The sequence below is a fragment of the Haliaeetus albicilla genome, chromosome Z (genome assembly GCF_947461875.1).
Source record: "Haliaeetus albicilla chromosome Z, bHalAlb1.1, whole genome shotgun sequence".
Classification (NCBI taxonomy): Eukaryota; Metazoa; Chordata; class Aves; order Accipitriformes; family Accipitridae; genus Haliaeetus; species Haliaeetus albicilla.
This window is the reverse complement of record NC_091516.1, coordinates 27,312,976-27,334,765: the sequence shown is the minus strand read 5'-3', so window position 1 is coordinate 27,334,765 and position 21,790 is coordinate 27,312,976. Positions and strand designations below refer to the sequence as shown.

General features: G+C 36.4%; 1 protein-coding gene across 4 annotated transcripts in view; it reads right to left on the bottom strand.

Moving 5' to 3' along the window:
* Positions 1-21,790, bottom strand: part of ALDH1A1 (aldehyde dehydrogenase 1 family member A1) — a 55,407-nt gene that overhangs the window by 28,713 nt on the left and 4,904 nt on the right. For all 4 annotated transcript variants that reach the window (XM_069775895.1, XM_069775894.1, XM_069775892.1 and 1 more), the window contains exons 2-4: positions 19,910-20,014; positions 7,857-7,930; positions 7,438-7,556 (exon numbers count right to left, since the gene is read on the bottom strand). In XM_069775895.1, coding sequence (XP_069631996.1) covers positions 7,438-7,527 — 90 coding nt within the window. In that variant the 5' untranslated portion in view covers positions 7,528-7,556; positions 7,857-7,930; positions 19,910-20,014. The remainder of the gene's footprint in view (positions 1-7,437; positions 7,557-7,856; positions 7,931-19,909; positions 20,015-21,790) is intronic.

The window sequence follows — 21,790 nt, the reverse complement described above, 5'->3', positions numbered from 1 at the left end:
CTTTCTATTTCAAGCTTTTCACAGAATGCCAAACATATCGCTAACAGTTAAGAAGCACAAAAGAACAATTGCACAGCAGCTGGCCTACACCAAAATTAATCATAACAGCTTACCCAGCAGCAATGAAATTGATACCCAAAGTTCATTTAATAAATGTTAGGAACTGTGTCGTTACTCAAAGATCAAACTTTTATACAGGCTGAAAGCACATTGTGTACTGAATTTACTTTGCATGGCTGGAACAAATACCGTCAACTCTTGATTGCAACATTGCTGGTGCGCTTAGAACAAGATCTAAACAAAGCAAGGTGGGCATTGTTCTTTCCCATATTGAATTTTTATGATCCGTAACCTTTTGTGGTGTAATAACCCCAGAAATTCAAAGCTAAGCCCTTTTGTATGGGAATAAGTAATGGGCAAAGGTACTGTTACAGCTAAAGGAATAATTAAATGTTTTAAATCCTTATAAAGTCTAAATGACAGCAGTGTCATGCAAGAATACTTTCTCCAAAGACAGCACAAAATTCCCACCATGTGTGCTTTACTTTTACTATTAATTTTGTTGTCTGGTATGGCACTTTCGTTCTCTTTCAAGCTCTGGTGTCTTAATTTCAGTTGTGTTATATATCCCTTAAAACTATGTCCAAAAAGTGTTTCAGGAGTGAGCAGTCCTGCATCTTTCTAGATTTTTGGTTACTGAATATGAATAAGACTCTGATGAAATCTGTAGACATTACTCTGCTTTTCCATTAAAACAAACAAACAGACAAGGAAATAAACCACTGCAATTGTTCCTGAAAAATCAATATTTTTCAATTGTTTAGGGAAAATGTGGCACCATACACCCTATTCTAAAATGGTAAATGTTTTTTAAAAAGAAGTACTTTATACCATTATTAAAATAACTATAATATTTCTCAATTTTCTCTTCTGTCATATTAAAGATGATACAAAATGAATTGATTTCAACAATTGCTAAGTGACAGAATAAACCAATCTACTAAAAATATATTCTACTTTAGTTGTGATTACTGATAAGTTATATGATATTACACAGCTATGAAAATTTAGGGGGCAAGCAGAGTGAAGGTTAAGGACCTCAGGGTGAAATTTGAGGTACTTACCTCTGTTCACAAATGCAAAATAGAACATGGGCCTTACCTGTAGGTGTACAAGGTCTGTGCTACCCTAGAGCCTGCCATCTCTGAGCCACTGCTGGTAAAATTGTCAAAAAGTGAGTTAATGTTTTCTTTCTGACTCTGTGGGTTAGCCTTGAAACAGAAAGGAAAACCCCATTGAAAAGATCTGATACATGAAAAGATCTGATGTTGAAAAGAGGAGCCTGTGCTACTACCAAGTGTTGTGTAGGTTGCTCTTTAAAGTAGACATGGTAATGTATGATGTTAACAGTACCTGTCATCCTCTGTGACCTCTGGGTTCAGGTCAGTGCGGAAAAGGGTTTGCCACCCTAAGCTGCCCTCCCAGGGCCTGAGCCCACACTCCTGCTGCTGATGGTCTGGTGGCCTCCCTTCTTACTCTCTCCCAGTGCCACTGTGTTGTTGGCATGCGTGTGAGATCTTGATCATGCTTGTCATCGAGACCATGGCAGGCTCTGACTGACTGTACCAGGTATTTTGTGCTCAAACCGGGCCTGTCTCTAGGGTCATGGCATCTTGCCCCACCTTTAGTCACTGGAGCTTAGCTGAGACACCAACTAGCATAAAAGATTTGATTCCCGTTTCCTCTCCATTAGGATAAAGGACCACTGTTGTTGCTCAGAGTAGCAGGAACATTTAAATAGAAAACCAGAAAATATTTTGGGGCAGGCAAATGAAGCAAATGATGGTTGACTCAGGGCAGGACAAAGTCAACACAACAAAACTGCAGGATAAATGCTTTTTGACACACAGACCTGGGATTTAAACCTTACCACTACAACCACATACATTATGAAAACATGACAGCTTTCAGGGAACAGATTTTTTGCATCGTATTGATGGCTGTCTGCATCCTTGTTTAATAATTGGTGAATAGTTTGGTAATAACTATCAAGACCAATAAAAATATTGTCCCTAAGTGGATATGGTAACAATTTGCTATTAATGTATTCCTGTATGTTTCAGCTTGTTTCTATGTGGATACCATACATAGAGTGTCACTGTTGCCTCCGACCATCAGGACTGACCAGCAAACTCCTGATTTAACAAAAGCTATCAGAGAATTAAATAAGTCTCTGGAAATTTCAGATATGTAATGAAGTTGATTGTAGGAATATCCACACAAAATTCTGACTGTTGTGAAAAAGCAAAGACAGCAGTTAAATGGTTAATACAAAAAAAGCCATCTTTAGTAACTAGCTACATTGCCAAGAAAAGAGACAAAGTAAAAGGTAAATATTAACATAACACTGCTATGATGTTACAGTATGCCAAATTCATATCTGCCTGTGAAAGGAATAATAGCAAAACATACCATTTTTGGAAGTTTTTAAAGTATTTGTTTAAATACTACATTTATTGCACCAGCCAATATCACCCATAATATTAGTTTAGAATATCTTTCTTATTAATGTTTCTAATACCATTCTCATTTAAAACATAACTTCATTATATTATATATACACACAACGTTGTATCAGGGCTGTATAAATCAAACTATCCAGATGTCTTTCATAAGTTAGATAGCAGTCTTGCATATGCAGGTAAGAAAGCCAGGAAAGAGAAGGAAAAAGTCAAAACTCTCCATGTAAGCAGTGTTACATTGACTGCAAGCAGCTGCACTCATAAGTGCACATGCAGCCATGCTTACTTAATGCTGTGGAGTATATGCTGCAAACACACAGGATGTGGATCTCTAAATCCAGGCAACATTGAAGTACCGGCCAACAGCAGCCTCTGGCAACTCCCTTGTCCTGCTGAAAAAAACCCAACATTTGGGATCATTTTGCAATAGGTTACAGTGTTTGGTCTGTCAGTCAGAATTCCACTGGCAGCTTGTATTTTTTTGTACTGGTTTGTCAGACATAAATGCAAAAGAACTCCCCTTCTGTGGCACACACAGTGCAGGGGGTTGTGTGTGATGTCTGACTATGGCCCATGAGGTTTAGGGCTGCAAATTTATATTGCAAGGATTTAGAAATGTTGTTGCAGGCATTTCATAACTGTAATTTCACTGATATTTTTAGGAGAGAAGATGTTTTTTATTTCAACAACTCAAAGAATTAATGACTTTCAGACTTCTTTGCACTAGACCTGGAAATACACATTTCTTGTAGATGGGACTGTACACTTCTAAAGCTCAGTATTTAAAATAGAACCCAGATAACAGGCTATTGCAGTCCAAAACCCCCGACTGGCTTTATTTCCCAGTGTCAGAGTGCAGTAAGATCTTTATTCTCCGAAATGATTGATTTCAGTTCAGATAATCTGATACCATTCACCATTTGGGGTTGAAGTTACTTGCAAGACTACAGTATTTCAGTCATTGTTTAGGCAGTTGATTTTGTCACTCAAATGACCTGAGCAGAGAACAGGGAGACAAGACCTGCTCTTTGTCTTTCTTTTTATCCAAGTGTTTTTTTTTTCCTTCAGTCCTTGAGTATATTGAAAGGACTGCGAGTGCATTTTATAAAGTATCTGCTAGATGGGAAGTGCTGAATTTGTGTTTGTGTCTGTGCTGCATGAAGAAACAAAGTATTTGACTCTGGACAGCTTTGTCTCAGATGGACCACACCACAGCTCTGCTGAAGTAGATTTTAGGGCCTCTACATTAGGTGTCATCACCTTATGAAACATAACTTCTTGCTGCATCTTCCTTAGAATAAGGATCCCCCTTTTCTGGGTTCAATATTGTGCAGTCTGTACAGGGTTTCAGACCTCAGTGCTTCTGTAGAAGTGACTTAAAAGTACAGTTTAGAGAAGAAAATACTTCATTTCTTGTATTGCAAAGATCCTATACATGATCCCATATCCAGCATCTGTCCACAAACTTATTCTTCATCAGGGAAGAATTTTTATGTAATTCACTATTATTGTTTTGAACTATAATCCATACTACAGAGATGTAGTCACGAAAAGTTATAGAACTTTGTAAAACGTGGACTATTTCAGACTTAGCTATTAAGGGTAGCTTTATAAATATGGAATGAAATCTCTAAGATAACTTCTCTTTAGATACAAGAAACTCTTCCAAACTTATGGTACAAGAAAAAGCATAACCTCTTCCCACCATAAATCTGCCCCCTGACAGCCTACAAGTCTTGAAGCTTTTCTTGACAATGCTCTTCAAATGAGCCCAGCTGCCCATTTCACAAGAGCTAAAAGCGATCACCAAGTCTCAACAACTGTTTGGTTGACTGCTCACAAGATTTCTAGTGCAGTCAGTAAACCAGGGAATGACATCACCAGTGTTTTTTTAGAGGCCAGGAACAGTGAAGATGCACCAGTTAAAATATGTGAAATTATTTAAGGAACTACTAAAGATGGAAATGATAAGCTTTAAACAAATCTATCCATACAGAATACCTGCTATGAAATCTTTTTTCCCTAGGTTTTCCCTTACAAGAAGTTGATATTTGGCTAATCTTTCATGTAACTTTTCTTTTTTCCCCTTGGAATTGTATGTTATTGTTGATGCAGGAATTACATTTTACTGCTGCAATGAACTAATAATCAGAGAACATATTCTTTCTATTCATTATTTATTTAAACTTTTGATTTTTCAGTTAGTAGCTTTGTATCTACAAAGTCAGCTGATCTTAAAAAGAGTATGTTTCTATAGTACCTTTATAGCTGATTATGTTTTCCCTGATATTCTAATTTTTTTGTGTGTTTTTACCCCTCAGCTTTGTTTGTTAAGCTAGTGATTGCAACATATGTGATACTCAGCTACAGTTTTTCTTCACTCAGAGTGGCTTACCCTTCCACACTTTCTGATATTCCACATGCAGCTTAGTGAGAGAATGTGCTGCCATTTTCTCCCCCCTCATGTAATTTGACAACTTAATAATTAACCAATCTGAGTTTCTCTGATTAAAGGAGCACCACAGGGCTTAGCATATGTGAAAGCATCATGACAGAAATAATTTGTCAAACAATCATTGTCTAATTCCTCAGTGTTGACTAAGTAAAATATTTACTAGTACATTTTCAGCCAGCTACCAACACTGATTCAGTTCACTGGAATATCTTTAAAGGATATTCAGATATGAAACCAATTCAAGATCACTTTGTGGTTCAACATCCAAGCCAATTTAACTGTTTAAAATGCATTAAATTTAATTCCTGAAATTCAAATTTCCTTCAAATTGCTTAGTTTTATGGTATATGTGAAATATACCTGAAATGTAGCTATATCAACCTATAGATTCCATATTTCCATAGACATATGGAAATACTTAGTTAAATTACCTCTGAAAAAGGCCCCAAATGTTCTTTCTTATAGAAAATAAAACAGAGAGAGCGTTAAGTAAAGAGGAAAGTCCTTGGAACATCTCCTGCAGTTACCTTTCTTCATATCCTTGTGTGATGGCTGTTGATATTATGCCATGGTAGAAAAAGAGAAAATTGAGTTTCCAGAGCTGAGGGATCTGCTGTTGTCCAAGGTGCTTCAGACGGAAAGGTTAATACATCAACAGTAATTAATGCTTCCCTCATCTTGATCTCTCCAATGTGACTGCTCAAAACAATCCCACACACCATATTCTAACTTGTATGGGACAGAAGAGGAACAGGATGGGTAAGAAAACAAGAGTGGAGAGGCTTTATTAAATCGTGGGACGAGTGCTGGGTATGGGATGACATTTCTATTATCCCATCTCCCTCTCCCTCAGCACACTGTTGTGGCTTTCAGATAATCCTGTGTGATATTTGAAGAGAGGAGGAAAGCATTGCAAAAATCAAGCCTCTACAAGGGTGTGTTGGATTTGATCACTTGTAGGTACACACTTTTGCAAACAAGTTCATTGCATTTCTGCACAGTTACACATTATATGCAATTTTTAAGGAAATGGTATCTATTGTCAAGACAAAAGAAACTCATTTGCAATGTGACACTCTCCTTAATTGCGCACTATAGACATTTCAATCATGCTGGCTGTCTTGTGGTTGTTTTTTGTATTCATGGAATAGATTTTTGCCAACTAAATATTTTTGAAGGATAGAAGTATTTACAGGAATTTATGTCTTGCATATTCAGTTAATCAGATTTCTGAGCTGGCATTTTGCTCACATTAGTTGTTTTCATTTGAAAAAATGCAAATCAAATAAATAGCACTGTAGTTTCTGGAACACCACTGTGACCTAGGTACTAAAGTATCTTCTCTAAATTAAGCTGCCTTTTTTTTTTTTTTTTTTTTTTTGAGACAGGAAGAGCAGTAGAGAGCTATCACGTGTCAGAACTACATAGCTTTCACAGCCTGTTAAATATTTACGAAGTAAGGTCCTGTGTGATTTATTCAAGAAAGACATGCATTGAAATCTGGTTGGTTTTTTTCCATTAAAAAAATAGGTTAGAATGGAATTCAAAAGGACTAATCTAGATATTGCTGAACACCTTGCTTTTGGAAAAGAAAATAAGCAGTGGTTCTAGAAAATAAAATTTATTTCCATTGTAATGGTAACAAGAAAAAGAAACGAACTGTAACCGAGGAGTCTCCAAAGAGAAGACATCCTTTCTGATCAATTGTTCTACCTGAATGTTTCAGAGGGCAGAGTATCAAAATTTTCTGCCAACAGTTTGTTCAAAGTTCTTGCAGATACCTGTGTACTACGATATAAAACTGGCAAAGGGTCTGTTCAAGCTGGGAAGACAAGTCTGGATTCAGACCTTCTTTATCTGTGTACTTCTAACTACACATGGAAAGAATTTGCTATTACAAAAAGAAAGTTTATGGCAATATTGAGTAATTAGTGATGGTAGACTTTATCTGTTTTATTGATAGTTACTGGTTTAAGCTGAAAAAGAGATTCATTATCTCTAAGAAAAATTTGTGAGTGGAATGAATTTTATTTTAGTTTCATTTTTCACACATCCTTTTCCACAGAAGCTTATTTGGTATTATTATTTAAATCTGATTGTAATACAATGCTATACGCTAATGTTTTATTTGTTCTCGCTGTTCTGAAAAATAATATAGTAATAGAAACTTTTCCTGAGAAACTTATCACTGCAGAAAGTTTGTTTCAGGAGAAAAACAGCACCCACTCCAAGTGAAACATGAAATGATTCTATCACACTTGCACACTTCCTGAAATACTTAGGTTAGAAGGATCACTGAACATTAATTGCTAATATGTACAATATCAGAAAGAAATCAGAATAAACATTTTAAGCACTGATTTACAGTTGTTTCCATGGATCATATAAGATTAAAATGAGCACATCCTATTGTCTGGGCTGAATGCATAAGAAACATTAAGAAACACAAATGCTACTAACCTTCGTGTACTTAATTTTCAGATCTTTGAGTGGTTCTGGCAGCGCTGGCAAAACTGGAGCAGGATTGCTGTCTGAACCTTGCTTCTTCATATTTTCAGCTGAGGAGTTTGAGGACGCTCCTGAAACACAGGTGAAATGAGGTATAAGGGAAACGCAGTGATTTTTGTCCTGACTGAGCTCTTAGCTTTATTTGTGCTTTTTTATCTGTACCAGCTATGGTATATTTGCATACAGGAATATGATTGGATGAAAGAATTCATTGCAAAGAGAAAATGACACTACTTATTTTTAAGACCAAAAGCAACAGCCTTTTCACTGAGCTGAGACCTCGATGAAGCAAAAGCTGCTGAAACAATCTGCTTAGCCAGACACTACAAATTTCTTGCTGGGCAACACAGTTTAAGGCCTCCTGGTCTTACCTGTAAAATTGCTTTCTCTCAGCAGGCAGGTCCCCAGATTTTAAGTGAAGTTCTTCACGTACTTGAAGGCAGCTCTGAAGGTAAAGACAGACATGTTAACTCTGGAAACAAACTAAGCTCTACTCACTGTAGAGCTGGCAAGAATAATTCCCAGAGCTGGAAAGCGTTCACTAAAAAACAAACCACCTTAGGTTACGCTTTAATATGTTCAGAGTACATTATAACTCCTGTAATTAATACCTGCTTTGTAGATCACGGAGATAAGGGATGACTATGGTGATACAAAATCCTGCACATGTTTTTCAGGAAATGTGAAGGTAGGACAAAATTGATTGATCCAGAAAAAATACTCTGAGGGTAGGACCAAGCAAAGCCTTGTTGTTTTTTTCCAGATAACACCACAATTTTAAGGACAAAATTTTACTACAGTGCCCTTTGGAAAATCTGAGTTTGTGCCTTTCAAAACAAATTATTTTATAGACAGGACTTTTCTACCCAGGGTGGAACACACTGGTGCATGTATCTCCAGTTCCAATTATTCAATGAGAAACATGTCTCTGGTACAGGCAAATCATTTTATACGGCACAAGAAAATCCTTTCTTCATTAAGTCCTACCTTTTCTGATGAATGGTATCACAGAACAAACTGGGACTGAATTAGCACTTGTTTTTATATGTTAAGCTTCTGATATGTGCACAATGGATTTGTGCCATAGAAATAAAGAGAAATTATCTCATTGCTTTAATTGAAATGACATAGATGCCTGAAAAACTCACTGAGCTCAGTTAATTCGCATATCAGGCATCACCTAAACCATCTAGCAATGGAGGCTTTGTTGCATTTAACTGATGGATAATGCAGGACACATCATGAGTTTAATCTTATGATGCGCTAGTTACATGTAACATACTTTCTGAATTAATGAGCATGCTGTAATTTTCATTGATGATTTTTGTGTTTGGATATATGGTTGGAGCAAGAGTTTCTGGCTTTTAGAAAAGTCCAAGGAATTTCTGGATAAGATAGAATTCTATTCTCAAAATAGTCATCTGTCAGTGAGATGTAAAGAGCTGTGTGGACTTGAACATGTTTCAGCCATTGACCCTGTGAATGAAGGGTGCCCATTGCCATTGCTATAATGCCATGACATCCAAGGTTACTAGCTCAGTTACTTCCTTTTGGATGCATCCTTCAGCTCCTCTGCCTCAGCTGGCTGGCTCAAGACATCCCAAGGTAGAAAGGTGTATTTGAAAGTTTTGTGAACAGCATTTTCAGACGTTAACATTTTGGGTTACAATGTTTGCCTGCCTTAGATAATGTCTTTGAGTGTCATGAAAAAAGGCAATGTCTAAATAGGGTTTGTTCGTTTTAATTGGAGTATACCTTTTCAGTGCTATCTTCACATAGCAAATTTTTGTGGTTTTCTTTTTTTTTTTTTCTTAATTTCCATGTAATTTTCTGGTTCAGAAACTAAAGTCTACTCTAATAACCTTCCCGCTACTCATTTCTCCATTAAAGCTCATAGAGTTTGTCTTTAGTTAATTCACCTGCTAATTGTTCAGACTTGCCTAACTTAAACAGAATTTAACTGGAGCTGTAAGACAGAGATCAATGGAATTGTCTGGTTTCAAGCAAAGCAAAAAATCTTTCTCTCAAGCAGGAGTGTTCTAAATACATCCTCATATTTAGGTACCATTGCAGCCCTGATTTATTTTTTTATTATTATTAAGCTAGAAATGAATTATCATAACTTCTTTGGAAAATTATAGCATTTATCCTCTTCCCATGTCTGCAAGGACAGCCTGAAATCTGCTTAGACAGGCTTAAGACATACTACCCTGGATGAAAAGTTTCAACTTTTCCAAACATGCTGGTAATCATTGCTTTATTTTCCACACCATTCATTCATTTAACACATACTTTACCCTGTTTTTTCCTTTCTGTTTCCCTCTTTCACTCTTGGATTGCATGAATCACCTTCACTACCATGCTTCCTGTGAGTCCTTTCTTTTCTCTCTAAACCTTGTGTATTGTTAAAAAGGTCTCATCTCTTAAAAAGATTACTTGCTATCTTTAACAATTTGCTTGTCCTATCGTTGGGCCTTATCTGCTGAGACTTGCTTCAAGCATTACCATTAATGTCAATAATTCCTTTAACTTATCTCTGTTCTCATATCTATGAATGCCTGACTCCCCTCCCTTTTTCTAGGAAATTCTAACTATTGCTTAGACTAGCTGTTCATGACCATCCCAGTCATCTCCTATCCAATAACTCTCCTATTCACTTTCAGCCTAGGATTCCTTTTAGCCTAGTGTAGAAATTATTTCCTTTTCCTCACATCCCATGTTCCTGTTTATTACAGCTTCCAGCTATTTTCATTCTGTGACTTTTTTTCCACATCCTGCATCACTACTGTTACACATTTCACCTAGATAAAGATGTGCACTTCAAGCACTATAACTTTAGTGGACTGTACTTTTCGTTCAAAAAGTAGATTATGCAACACTCAGATATTACAGATATTGCACACGTAAGTTTACACCGTTTTGTTGTTAATATTTTCTTGGAAAATGTTAGATTCTATCTAGTTTTTTCCTTTCTTTTGTTTGATGATTCGATTGCTACTTGTTGCTATCTTTTCACTGCTAAGGAATGAATCTTAACCACTGCACACCTCGGAGAGCTACATAATATATTATGTGACTATGTGATAGTGCTTTCTACCCTTTAATGTATAACATTTCTTCCAGTTTAAACCTACTGAGTTCCCCGATTCAATACAAGAGTAAAAGGAACAAATGAAAGGTAGTGATTCACCATGCAAGTTATAATTAAGCTACGAGATGCCTTGCTGCATGACATTGGTGGTGCTAACCCACAAGACTGAGGGCTGCATGAACTGTATGTCTGGCTTATATCATTCTATGTCAGTAAGTTAAATGAAAGTTTTATGTTGGAAGAAGCTGTAAATCATTTGTCCATAAGTTTCTTCACAAAGATGAAAAAAAAAATTCTAACTAACCAAACTAACCTTTCTTCTCAGATGTGATCATACAGTGGGATATCACCAACATTGTTAGCAGTTACTTTCTGATTGGGTTCATTGTAGTCTAGGTGGGCAAACTATTTGGCCTATATTCTTGAGATTTGTTGCAGCCCCATATTCATTACATGAGATATGATTTAATAGCAGCAGCACACAGAAGAAAGCAAAGCTTTTAGTTGGGCTACCTGGCAATCTAACTAATGAAATCAGTGTGTCACAAGAATCAGCCAAAGGTAACCTGTGACTGGATTCTCTTCCCTAAACACAATACTAGCACTGTCTGAAATGCCTTGGCCTTTCCTAGCTGCCCTGAGATGTCAGTCCAGGAGAGTCCTGTAGATCCTGTCACCTTGCCAAAGTCATATCACTGTCTCCAAAACCCTTGTACAGCTCAAGTGGCACTCACTGCTTAAGTCAAAGGAAATTACTTGACCAGGTTTATGATTCTACTTGGTATTCTTATGTTAGTGTATGCTGGGCTAATACAGCCTGCAAGCCATATATTTGTTATAGAAATTCCTCTTCCAGCATTTAATAGAGAAATATTTACTTTACATCATAGAATAAGATTATTCTGAGAATAAAATTGTCTCTTACCCAGAAATTACTTTGACTTTTCTAAAGGCCAGAAATTGTTGCTTTTTTTTCCCCAGAAGTAGGCACAAACTCTCCTTTTTTTCAAAGCAGGGTTTTTTTTTTTTTTTTTGAATGACTGCCAAATTGTCTTCCCAGTTCCCACAGTCTGGGTGTCTCCATTTTCCAGCAATAGGGGACAGGTGACTTACTCTTTGTATAAGGCTGAGATTGTAATCACAGCAGTAAGAAATTCTGGTACATAGGTTTCTACAGAAAGTGGACTTTGCCCTTCGAAATACATATATTTGATCATTAAAGAAATCTAACTTTTATCTTGTACCAGACATGCTCAAAGCTACGTAGATCAGGTAAGACTGCATATATTTAGCTTGAACCACCTCTAATGTAGGACAGTGCAAGGATTTTATTCCAGGTAAACAGACAGTAGATGTTCTCTACTTTCAGTTTTTGTCGTTTACAGCTCTGGCAATGTTCCAAATTGCATATCTTTGGCATCTGATGATCTATCAAAATTACACCTTGAACTCCATAACAATTATGCCTTCTAAAAGGTCGCATAACAACTTAAGTAATCTCCAAAAAGTTATAATTGCTATAATTCAAAACACTTAAGGTGAATAATCTTCCATGGTGGTTTAGGGCACTCTTGTCAAAAGTTCCCTGGAATAGGAGATGAATGGAATAGGCTGCTGCACTCTGCAGTTTGCTAATGCTATTGTATCATCTGTGCTGAATTTAGACAGAGTCTTTAAGTACATATTTACACTTTAAAAAACCTTATCATAAAAAAATCACTTGAAAAATATCTATTGAGACAGTATCACTTACTGAAAACCCTGATTGTCTCAACCACTTCTTCCAAACTCAGATTATACAGGGAATTGAGAAAAGGAATTATTCAGTGATTCATACAGATCCCCTGCTGGTACTGACAGAAACTGGCATTAAGTTAGGAGTGGAAGAGGTAAGTAGCAAATGCACCAAAATATGTTTAAAAAGTGAAAATCATTGAGATTAATGAAAACACTGGACTCCCACTCTGAAAAGCTTTATTCACTTTGTTAATCTTCCTTATGACATCCCATTAGTGGCACTAGAACAGAAACAAAGGTCACTGTTTAGTGAGATGTAGAAAGGCAGACACAACAGAAACTAGGCAGAACTGGTGTGAACTTTTTGCCATTTTTGCGCATGTAAACTGAGTCCAAAGGTGGGTGTGATGTACAAGCTCTGATAGCTCTAAATGTGAAACACTGAAGTAAAAATGACAAGATTTTGAAGGCTACTGAGCAAATTCCTTTGGCTTTTGCAGCACACTGAGTATCCTGCATTTCTGAAAATCCAAGAGTTCCTTTTATATAAATACAAGTATCTCTGAGCACAATTAACACTTCTTCAGTCATTATAAAATTTCTGTGAGTATAAACTCGTGCAGTGAGGCAGCTGACAGACACATAACTATTTATTTGAGCTTGAAATTTGAACTCACTTAGTGAAAAATCTTTCTCTTTTGCTACATGGATGATAATAGTGTATGAAGAAATCTCCCAGAAGATTTTTCTCCATAATGCCTCCACAAACACACATCATAAGACTAATGACTGTTTGGCTGATTCATGCGAACACCTTTTCTCCAGTATTGGCCAGATTTAACTTGCATTGGTTCACTACAACAAGTGCAAAGGCAGAGCAAGAGGCAGAAAAACTAGTGCTAGTAATTTTGTAATCTTGGTATCAAAACATGTTGAATAACTTCTTGATATCAGTGCTTGGGCTGACAGTGGATGCTGCAATGAGGCCTATTCTCTGCTGAATCCATAATGATGCTATCATCCCAAGATACTTTCTACAGGGAGGGACAAACAAGCATTTCCTCTGCTCCTACACAGAAGCTTGTGCAACCACAGCTGGATGTTTTTTTCATTCACATAGAGCCCCATCTGCTAGTGGAGCAAGATCATTTCTTCTGATTTCATACGGTCTCAAATGGTCTCTGCTCAACTCTAAGTTGAACATAGAATTTTACAACAAATTTCAGGATAATTTCACCTTTTCACCATAAATCCTTTTACAACAGGCAACTAAGTATGACAACAGAGCAAAAGAGAACAGAGCACCTAGAAAAGAAGCTTGGGGCTCAGAGCGGAAAGTCCACAACCCCTACTGACTGTTACATGGGCAACAGTGCAATAATGCACAATCCCCAAGTGCAGAGGTACCAAGGTTAACCTGTGGACAGCTGGTTCTGCGAATCAAGTTTGCTGAAGAAAACCACTCAAAAACCACCGTTAGAAAAATAGCCATGTTTCCGCCCTCTGATTTTGATGGGGTGAGATGACATGATATATCATGATTAGCACAATGGAATGGGGCGCACTTCAACAAATTTATGTCACAGCCATACAGCTATCTATGTCTGAGTTAATTGTATAGCAACTCTCCATAATCAGTGGTGAGAAACAGGATATTTTAAAGCACAAATCCTCTCACTCCAAAGGAGGTATCTAAACTATCTCAGGATCTAGTAAACTGAACAGTACCCCATAAGGGAATAACTATTGTTGGTGGCTCTAAAGGAAGTCTACTCATCTACCTCTGATACAAATACCTTACTGGAGATACATATTGCCAGGTGAGATGGTTTTCACTTTATTTTCCCCACCACCACAGGGAGAGGGCTTCCTAGCTGCCATTTATGAACTGTTATATTGCTTCTGGAGTGTAAATAAAGCTTAACAATACCATTCTGTGTATAGCAGGCCCTCAGGAGAAGATAAACACATCCTCTCTGCTGAAGAGTCTTTGCTCTTCAAAAGATTGACTGGGAGCCCAGGAATATTTATTTAAAATCTAGCTGGGTTTATTTAGAGCAAAATGCTTTATTAGAAGCATGTACATCAGTCTAAATACGTTTTTGGAACACTCATCTGTCTTTCTGCTACCTAGATGTCTACTCTTTGTGGTCTATATTTTCTGTAGCATGTTTCATACTGTGTATTGGTTTTGGGGAGAGAAGTTTTACTTTTGTATATAGAGCAATTTATATATAAAATAATGACTAAAATGCAATAATAAAAACAACATCAAAGAACAAATAAAAGGAAATATTAAAGGGACTGGATATATTGTGGAACAATGAGAGAGAGAGAGTAATGTTTCAGGAATTATTAACACCATTCTTAAAAACAGTTAGCTATAGAACCTATTTCAGCCACAGGAAGCAATTTTCTTTGTAATACAAATTGGAAGATTAAGTACTAGCTATTTCAGCATTACAGCATTTCCTAAAAGTTGCAAGAATATTTGGTAATATGTAATATATATTGTTTCCTTAAATTGAAAGTACTTGTAGTTCTTTTTCTCTCTTCTTGACTTTATCATCAAAAAACTCAGACAAAGGTAAAAGGGATGACAGTTGCTGTGAAGAAGGAAATCATAGAATGGTTTGGGTTAGAAGGAACCTTAAAGGTCGTCTAGTTCCAACCCCCCCTGCCATGGGCAGGGACACCTTCCACTAGACCAGGTTGCTCAAAACCCCAACCAACCTGGCCTTGAACACTTCCAGGGATGGGGCATCCACACATTCCCTAGGCAACCTGTTCCAGTGCCTCACCACCCTCACAGTAAATAATTTCTTCCTTACATCTGATCTAAATCTACACTCTTTCAGTTTAAATGCATTACCCCTTGTTCTATCACAACATGCCCTTGTAGGAAGTCCCTCTCTGGCTTTCTCGTAGACCCTCTTTAGCTACTGGAAGGCTGCTATAATGTCTCCCTGGAGCCTTCTCTTCTCCAGGCTGAACAACCTGTCTCAGCATGTCCTCATAAGAATGGTGCCCCAGCCCTCTGACCATCTTCGTGGCCCTCCTCTGGACTCACTCCAACAGGTCCATACTTCTTATGTTGGGGGCCCCAGAGCTGAACACAGTACTATAGTGGGGTCTCACGAAAACGGAGTAGAGGGGCAGAATCACCTCTCTCAACCTGTTGCCACATTTCTTTTGATACAGCCCAGAATGTGATTGGCTTTCTGGGCTGCAAGTGCACATTGCTGGCTCATATTCGGTTTTTCATCCACTAATACCCCCAAGTCCTTCTCCACAGGGCTGTTCTCAAACCTTTCTCTGGCCAGCCTGTATTTGTGCTTGGGATGGCCCTGACCCATGTGCAGGACCTTGCACTTGGCCTTGTTGAACTTCATGTGGTTTGCATGGGCCCACCACTCAAGCCTGTCAAGATCCCTCTGGATGGCATTCCTTCCCTCCAGTGTGTCGATGACACCACACAGCTTGGTGTTGTCACCAGACTTGCTGAGGGTGCGCTCAATCCCACTGTCCATGTTGCCAACAAAGATGTTAAAACAGTGCCTGTCCCAATACTGACCCCTGAGGAACACCACTTATCTCTGGTCTCCAGTCAGACATCAAGCCGTTGACTGCAACTCTTTGAGTGCGATCATCCAGCCAATTCCTTATCCACCAAGTAGATAAATAAATAAACAAATAATAACAAATAAAAAGAACTCATTATAGTCTGATGCATCAAAAAACAAATAAAAAGAACTCATTAGAGTCTGATGCATCAAAAACGTATCTACTTTTCTGGAGAAGAAGCAAATTCTCACAAAACTGTGATAAACCATCCCCAAAAATGTAACTGTGATTCGTAAAGGTCTGTGTCCACATTTGCCCTAAAATGTAGAACATAAACAGCTGTATTTTATTTATATCAATAGAATTTTTCCTACTGTACTAAGTCCTCCTTATTATTCAATCATGACATCAAATATTTGCAAAATTAAGGTGATAGAAACAGTCCATTCATAAATTAGCAACTGACAAAAGTATGCGTTTTTCACTCAGGCTAAACTAGTTTTCATGTCAACAGGATATTGTTTAATTAAAATATTAATAATGGTCTATTGCTTTTCTATCTAACTATTTGCTGAAAGTTAATGGACATTTGTATCTCATTTGCAATACTGCTTTGAGAAAATGAAAGAATATCTGGGCTGTAAAAATGAGAACTGATAAAAGAACAGTATTATTACAACATCTTCGTTAATAAAGGAGTATAGTTTTATTGACTATAGCTTCAGTCATGGTAGTTTTGGAAGCATAGGATGACTTTTATATTTAGAATATGTTATTGTAATACTGTTATTTTTGTCTCTATTCTACGTTTAAGAAGTGTGACATTAAACAGTCCATTTTGCATGAGTCATAAATAAATTTATTCCTATTTTTCCTGTTAAAAATTAGACTAAATTTTATTTTTTACTTTTTTTCGATACACAGGTCAAATGAGAGCAAGTAATTAGCAATGAAATAGTTTGAAGTTTCCTCAAATAATTGATTGTGAATAAAGATGTAGATTTTATGCCACAGGTCACAGATAAAAGCTCTTATCAGTGAAAATCATGAATAATTTGATGCAAATCAATAGAGTTCATGCAAGTGCAAAACTAGTCAGAGTTAGATCAGAATCAGACCCAACACTAGTTATTAACCTGCATTGTTAGGAACAATTACTGCCAAGTAATTTTCAGCATTTCCTCCATGAACCTTTGTTTCAAAGCCAAGATTTAGACAGCCTCAATTGATTTTACATAATTGCTATGTGTGCTTTATAAGCCTGTGTGTAGTGATTGTGTTCCTCAGTTATGAAAGCCTCATGTGTGAAAATAACCCTCTTTCTACTTTTAAAGTTTTAAAGAGCATCTAAAAAAAGTTATTGTACAGCTAAAAAGAAAAAAAAAGGTAAAAAGTGTTTTTTTATCTACCTCTTCTTTGATATTTAAAAATTATTTTCTAAATGTATATTCCCTAATTTTCTTATATCACTTTTTATTATTCTTAATGTTAGAAATTGATATTAATAATCAGCATGTTTATAACTACAATGTTTTATGAAAGATTTCTTCTTGTATCTTTTGGTATAGGATGTATTGGGCCCTGAGATCTTTGCAGTGAAAATAGGAAAAACCTTCTTACTCAAGAGCCAGTGTGCCTTTTCCATACATCATGACAGTAAAGTGCCAGGACGTGATTTGAAACTTGCTATTAGTAGAAGAAATCAAAAGGATGTCTACTGAAGTTACAGTTAAACTGATGTAAAACTAATATGAAATCAGTAACAGTTCATTTGTGTCATCCTGTTCTCTCCCTGCCCAACTTGCTTTTACCATGATTATTCCAAGAAAGTTCTTACAGAGTTGGCTAGAAACCACACATACGGGTAAGCAATCTTGGGGTCAAAATTTGCTTTTATAACATTTGAAGTAGAATAAGAAACGCTAGGAAAGAACCATATTTGTAGTAGGAACATAAGTTATTAGAAATAATAAATAACTTGGCACAGTGATTCATCATACAGCGCTTCCAAATTAACTGTGACACTCAAGTATTTTCCTTGTATTGTAATGCCAATGGAGGATTTTGATGGATTTCCAACTCCTCTATTTCCCAACTGTTTAGTTTAACTTAAACAGACAAACAACTAACACAAAGCAAGACCTCTCTTTGTTTGAAAATTTCAGTGAGGTTTCTGTGGAAGCTGTCAGAAGTTGGTGTTTCTAAAGAAAAGTGGACTTTAACCAGATTGTAGGTCTGTGCATACAAATGGTCTGGGCTACTAGGACTCAGAATCCAAATCCCAATGTAGAATAAAACTTTTGCAGCACATTATGAAGAGTCTCTGTTTTCTTGTTGGTAGAATTTACTCTCCTTTTAAAGTAATTAGTAAGATTGACACTATCCCCTGTCCTGTAGCCTATATCTTAATTTCAAGTTCAGATGTAGTGAGTTGACCACATTAGCTTGTAATTTGCAATTCCCATTTTTCTCTACTTTGTCATGGTTACAATCCAATTCTCATGTGTTTGTCAATAGAAGTATTGTACTAGTGTACATATGCTACTCATTAGCATCACTGGTAAGTGAGAATTCACAGCTAAAACACTTGACCATGATTTTTAAGAAGATTATGTGATTAGTCTAGCTTCCACTGAATGCTGTCAAGAGCTTTCCCATTGTCTTGTGAAGGAGTAGTTTTAAGTCCTATGTACCATTTAATTAAATAATTGCATTTAAAAAAGAATATGTGTTGTGACAAATTTGAAGTATCTTAGTCATTTCTGTAAGATCCCTTGAACTCAGGATTGAAAAAAAAATGATAACGTCCTAGTACAAGAAGTCAGATCAGTAACATACACTCTGGGAACTAAATTCCTGCTTTGTTACAGAAACATGTTAACCAGCAGATTTACAAATGCAAACCCAGGAACAAACAGTAAATCTTGGAAGGAGCCAAGCTTACAGTGAAAAACACATCCCAGCATGTGGTGTGTGACATTATTCACTTTTCATCTAAAATTAGAAGTATGTTTTGTGGATGTGTTACATGTGTATTCATTTGTATGTATGTGTAGATTATTGCAGATATTGACAGAACCAGATCCACTTTTGGGGACTGATTCAATAAGTATATTTCACATCCCTTCTAAGAAGAAAACTACAAAAAGAAAAAAAAATCCTTTCTCTAACAAGCGAGAATGTTTGACCTGGGAACAGTATAGTCCAATAAAATGTACCAGTACTTAACTAATTTATTGTAATTCTAAGAAAAAAAAGTGGCTACAAATATTTTCAGATTGTTACACAATTTCTAAGAAAACAGGAGCAACAAAACCCTTTCTCTCTCTCTCTCTCTCTCTCTCTTTTTTCCCCTGAGAGGCATGGGGTGTGTTCTGCTTTTCTTTCCATAAACACATTAAAAAGTGAAAAGTACATTTCAGTCTCACACTGCTTTTCATCTTGTTTGGTTTCATGTAATTTTAAGCCAATGCTCCAAAGCTTGCTCTGTTCATCAGTGGATCCAGACCATTAGTAATCTATATAATTATAAATGTAAATAACCCCCTTTTTTACACCATTTGTGTGCAACATCATCTGGCTGCTGCTGCCAAAATGTCCAAAGAAAAGAAACAAATTCAGACCTCTAAAGCAAATCTCTGAGGAGTTTAAATTTTTTAAAGTTTTAAAATAAGATGAGGTCTGTTTTGGTTTGACTGCTCCATTTACTAGTACACAGAATAATTAAAAAACTTGGTGCTGTTGCTTTGTGTAAGGAAGAATATGAAAGCGGAGAACATCAAGGTTTATTATTCCCAAGAAAAATCAGTACATGTTTATAACATATTAGTGCATTTTTCAGCATCCTACTGAGGCTTGTCAAATACATATACTCTGACATATTGTGTTGATAGTAAGAATGTTGAGTTTTATGCACAATAATTACACTTATACTAAGCACTTGAAAAATTCTACAAATTATACATTACCTGGATTATAACTCAAAGTTGTATTCTGGGGTGGTGATAATGATAGTAATAAACTGAAATTTACCTGGACAATCAGCAGATTCTCGAGAAAGCAGAGAGGCAAAAATGAGTCAAAGACAGGTGACAGTGGTCGAAGGTAGAGTTACTACTTATTCCTTACAATTTTTCCCTGAAAAACAAGTTGCATATAGCTAAAGTTATAAATACGGCTTGAAAAATTGAAATACTGCTATTCTTTCTTGTTTAGTTAGCTTGCCAAACTCCATTGACACAGAAGTTTTGCAGGTTGTGGAAGACAGTTTTTAGTCTTTCACAACCAACTTAAATTCACAATTGTTTTGCTCAGGATAAGGTTTGCATAAAACTACTCCTTTCCTATCCTTGCCAAGAAAGATTTACAATTTCAGCTCAAAACTAATTAAAATTCTGACATTATCTCAAAGTTTCACCTTGAATTTTGTATTAATTCAGCATAGGCAAGTACGAAAACTTTTACCAAATCAGAAAGTAAAAAAGGAGATAGATTGAAGGGAGAAGCAGCAAAGCAAGGAGAGATTATCAAACTACATACAAGCTAAAACTTAGAACGTTAATAAAGATAAAGAAATGCTTGATGAGGTGAAGACTTAGCTACTGTGGGCTAAGATATGCATTAGAATTGAAGAGAATTGTATATATCAAACTATTTAAACAAGCTGAGAAAACATAAACAAAATTGTTAGAAAGGACCTCAATAGGAAATTTTGGTTTCTTAGTTAGCACTCTTGAGTATTTTCCCATTTTAGGTTAATGGTGGCCAAATCCTCCTTTCACCACCTCGGTGACAGCACAAGCAGAAAATTCATGTTCTTTCAGTGCATAAGTGTCCATATGTCTGTGATATGCCTTTTGAAGAAAAATATTCCCAAAGCCACTGTAAAATTTGTCAGTTGCTGGGAGCTTGGTCTCGAACTGCAGCAAATGCACTTTTAAAAACAGTTTTCTTCCATTTTACTCTAATCAGTTAATCAGCATGGTTGGGGCCATACAGGGGCTCTCGATCTTTTAAACACTGCAACTTCTCACTTTCATGGCCCTTGAATAAATCTGCTTTTCCTCTGCCTTGTTTCAAATCACTCTACTACACTACAAGTCTAAGTGGTAAAGCTGGCAGCTAGAAAACGGTGTACACTAGAATATGTTCCGTTTTGTTCTTCTCTCACAAGCAATTCTATGCACTGATGCAACTGCAGTATCAGGATGGAGTCTACCATCTGTAAATCCTTACACTTTGTGGTCTATTTTTCACAAGTCTAGCTTTCCTTTTTCAATCTTTCATCAATACCAGCTCTTTCAGCCTTCAGTTTGTCAGCAAAATCCACTCAGCTGATTTCTTGTCAGAAATCAAATGAAAAAATAAAAAAGATACTTGTAATAATTGTGTAATACCTGTGCAATACCTGTCTAATATCTTCCCAGCATTGTAAGTTCTTAGAATCAGAAACGTATTTGTTCATTCATTTGTTTGCAAAGTGTCCTGCATTGCCAAGGGCACTCAATTAATAGTGGAAAAGAACACTGTCATATTTCTGCAAAAAGCGGAGAAAAATGCATTTCTACTCAGGATTTTTCTTAGAAAAACTATAGAATGTCTGTTCTCTGAGGAGAAATTACATGAGATTCAAGTGCTGTAATTTTCAATGAAGAGGAAGAGCAATTGTAAGACAAGAGCAGGTTCATCTATCTAGAAAAGTCATGCAAGTTCATATTAAGTCAAAGGGGCCTATTAAGAAGTCGCTTAGTATGTAAGTGAATTTATCAATTCATTTAGTACCCACTGTTCAGAAATGTTCAGTATTTGGAGAATTGCATTTTCAGTTCACTTAATACTGTTAAAAGTATTTAATCATAGACAGCAGTTTTTGGAATGAAGGATAACAAATGTAAGAAGCTCTGAAAGACAAAG